Below are 3,764 nucleotides of genomic sequence, written 5' to 3' on the forward strand. Positions count from 1 at the left end.
TAAATTTAAGTTATGCTAAGTAAATCTAAGTTATGCCAAGTAAAGCTAAGTTATGTTAAATGTAACTAAGTTATGTTAAGTAAATCTAAGTTATGCCAAGTAAAGCTAAGTTATGTTAAGTAAAGCTAAGTTATGTCAAGTAAAGCTGAATTACTTTAAGTAAAGCTAAGTTATGTTAATTATATTTAATTTATGCCAAGTAAAAATAAGTTATGTTAAGTAAAACTAAGTTACTTTAAGAAAAGTTAAGGTAAGTCAAGCAAAGCTGAGTTACATTAAGAAAAGTTAAGTTATATTAAGAAAAGCTAAGTTACGTTAAGTATATTTAAGTGATGCCAAGTAAAATTAAGTTATATTAAGTAAATCTACGTTACTAGTTACGTTAAGTAAAGCCAAGTTATGTTAAGTACATCTAAGTTATGCCAAGTAAAGCTAAGTTAAGTATGGGCTTACGGATCTGTAACTTACGGATCTTAAACTTGTAATATGTGCCGATAGACACGCCTGCCACATTTTCGGCGTTGAATGTATGTAATGATTTTTTTGCAATTTTCCGCCATAGCCGAATGAGTTGTGCGTAACTACCATTTGGAATTCAGAGAGAACATAGGTTCGAACCTCGGTGAAAGACTAAAGTGAAGAAACCTTTTTTTCTAATAGCGGTCGCACCTCGGCAGGCAATGGCAAACTTCTGAGTGAATTTCTGCCACGAAAAAGCTCCTCATGAAAATATCTGCCGTTCGGAGTCGGCTTGAAACTGTAAGTTGCACCAGGAATAGAAGGTCTGCACACCACAAATAGGAGGAAGAGCTCGGCCAAACACCCAAAAAGGGTGTACGCGCCAATTCTATATATAATATAAGGGTTTTCCAATCACAGGTGTTATTTAAATATATAAAAGGCTATCGAGAGTAGATTAACGATTTTTTATGGCCGGAATTGGATGATATTGATCTGGACAACGTTTATTTTCCGCAAGACGGCGCTACGTGCCACACAAGCAATGAAACCATTTATCTTTTAGGGGAAAAGTTTCCGGACCGTGTTATCTTTCGAAGAGGTGATCACAATTGGCCACCGATTACACCTTGTGACTTTTTTCTTTGGTCCCACGTGAAAGAGAAGGTCTGCGCCAACAGCCCAGGGTCAATTCAAGACCTCAAAGATGGAATTCGTGAGGCTACCGAGGACATGGGGCAGCCACTTTGCAATTCGGTTATGGAAAATTTCATGAAAAGGATATTGTTCTGTAAGCGTGGTCGTGGTGGGCATTTGCCTGATGTTATTTTCCTTCCTCTTTATAATGAAATAAATATCCGATCCTTTATATTAAAAAATAACATTTTTCTTTGAATATCAAAATAACACCTTTTATTGGAAAACCCTTCATATATAATTTTATATTTGTCATGTGCCAATTTTCTTTTCAACCTCCAGATATTGGGAAATGCGCTCTTATATGAAACAAAAATTAAAAAGAAACTTTTGCTATCAAAAGCCAAAAAATTTGCAAGTTCTAATTTCAAATTCGAGCCTCAATTTTACAAACAATTTATTATAATTTTGTGGAGACTATAAAATTTTTCACAAGCAAACTAAATTGAATCACCTTTAAATTGACTCATAAGAAAATTATATGACAAAACTAATTATATAACCAAAGAATTCCACACACCAGGTAATAGCTCCCATTTGTGCCCATCGTCGCTCTCTTTGTATTGTTGATGCAGATTTATCAACTCTGTTTCACTTTGCTGCTCTTCTGGCGTTAGCGTAGCTATAAAATCATCGAACACCTCACCAAACCAGTCGGTCAATCTGTGCATTTCAAATGCTAGCTTTTCATGTGTTGCTGCACCATTCGCTATAGCAACGTTAGAATTAATTAAATCGCCAATTACGTTGGAAACTCTGCGCACGTCGCTATTATCCAATGGTTCATAGATTATGTTAACATCTTCGATTTGCTCCAAAGCATTGCTCAGTGCGGTGATATTATTCTCAATGGCATCGCTATGCTCAGGCAGTGCTTGCAAGTCTGCCAGGATTTCTTTAACAGCTTCACGTGACAATTGCGCAAAATGTTTTTCAAACTCCAATAAAATATTATGACGTGCTGTTAAGTCTAGATTATTATTGGTGAAATCGGAATTTTTATTATTGTCATTTGATGAGCCACTTGGGTCCTGCGATGTGCTGGAATCTGTTGGCAGCGATTCGATCAGCTGTAAAGCAAAATTCAGTTGTTAAGAATAAATATTTCTGTTAAGAATAAAGATTTTCAAACTCACCTGAATTAATATGCAGCCAAAAATTATAAGTATCCCAGTGAGTTTCATCATTTTTATCTAAGTTGATTGGTTGCGTTCTTTATGAAAATATCGCAAGTAACTGATCGGTAAGCAGTCAACACAGTTCTTTTTATAGTAAGTTGACTACGACTTAAATGCACTTTTAATTAATTTACTTTAATGTTTCATTGTAATTTAGTGAATCAATGCAATCAATTAATCGACTTGTTTATATTATGAAAATATTTTCACGTGCTACTGATTGAGTTTCCACATAATCTGCTTGGAAACTTACTTAATTACTTCCCATGAATTACATAGAGCTGGGACTGCTCGAGACGAGTGGCATTGTGCGTTATTAGCGTTCGGTGGGTACCGGGTCCGATGCGCTCTGATGATGCGAAACATCAGATGTTAAAACTAGTTTTTTATAACAGCGCCCAGTTGACCTAAAATGCGTGTTTGAATGTAGCCTCAAATCATTTTTTATATCAGCTGGAAATAAACTATTTGATGCAAGTGCAGAAAGATTTAGGGTTGATATTTATGGATTCCTAGGTGTCGGTATATTTTTAATGCAAGTGTAGGATCACAGTATTAGTGCCAATATACAAGTTTCTTCAGCTCAGTAAAAAATTAAATTCTCTAAAATATCAATTTATGACAATAAAAGAGCCTTGAGGAAAGTTAAAGATAAATCTATAGCTTGAAATATATGAGCTGCCGTGAATTAAGTGAATTCATGTGAGTTCAAGTGAGTTAAGGTGAGCTCAGGTAAGGTGTGGGGTTTTTAGTTTTTTGATGTACAAAATAAAAAATTAAGTTTAAAAAATAATTTTTACTTCTGAGTGAAAAAATAATGCTCAAGAATAAGTTTTAATTTCAAAAAAAGAAATAAAAAAAACAGAAAATAATCAAAAAATTTTATGAAATATGTTTCATTATCGATAAAAAGAAATATAAATTAAAATATAGCGAATATTTTTGGTGAAAAATATCAAGGCGAATCTATTAAAGATGGTGTTGGTAAATCAGCTGAGTTGTTTTTTTCTTTCGCCGTTTCCATGTGGTTGCCAGCTCAGAATGAAGCAAGGCGAATTCATTATTTGTTTTCTACTTACTCAATACTTTGCTTTGACAATCAAATGTACAGAACATTGTTGTTGGTGGAGTAGTGCCACCACCTTTTTGTAATTCGCCTTGAAATATATGAAATTAAAAAAATGATGCAAAAATGAATACAAAAAAAAATTAATTTTTACTATATTTTTGAGAGGAAAAATAATTTTAAAATATGCGTTATTTTTCGAAACTCTTCAAATGATCAATATTTTTGATGAAAAATATAAAATTAATTATTTTTTTATAAAAAAATGTAACTGGATATAATATTAAATATTTTTGAACAAAACAATAAAACTCAGAAATTTATTATTATTATTGATCACAAATTTTTAAATCTCTAAAGTTGAC

General features: G+C 32.9%; 1 protein-coding gene across 1 annotated transcript; it reads right to left on the reverse strand.

Annotated features, from left to right (window-relative positions):
- Positions 1 to 1,535: 1,535 nt before the first annotated feature.
- LOC128863777 (uncharacterized) lies at positions 1,536 to 2,397 on the reverse strand. Its single transcript, XM_054103114.1, has 2 exons — positions 2,292 to 2,397; positions 1,536 to 2,225 (listed from the first exon to the last, which is right to left on the reverse strand). Exons 1-2 carry the CDS (start codon positions 2,340 to 2,342, stop codon positions 1,650 to 1,652), a joined length of 627 nt encoding a protein of 208 aa, XP_053959089.1. The 5' UTR covers positions 2,343 to 2,397; the 3' UTR covers positions 1,536 to 1,649.
- Between the last annotated feature and the right edge of the window lie 1,367 nt (positions 2,398 to 3,764).

The sequence above is a fragment of the Anastrepha ludens genome, chromosome 5, assembly GCF_028408465.1.
Source record: "Anastrepha ludens isolate Willacy chromosome 5, idAnaLude1.1, whole genome shotgun sequence".
Taxonomy (NCBI): Eukaryota; Metazoa; Arthropoda; class Insecta; order Diptera; family Tephritidae; genus Anastrepha; species Anastrepha ludens.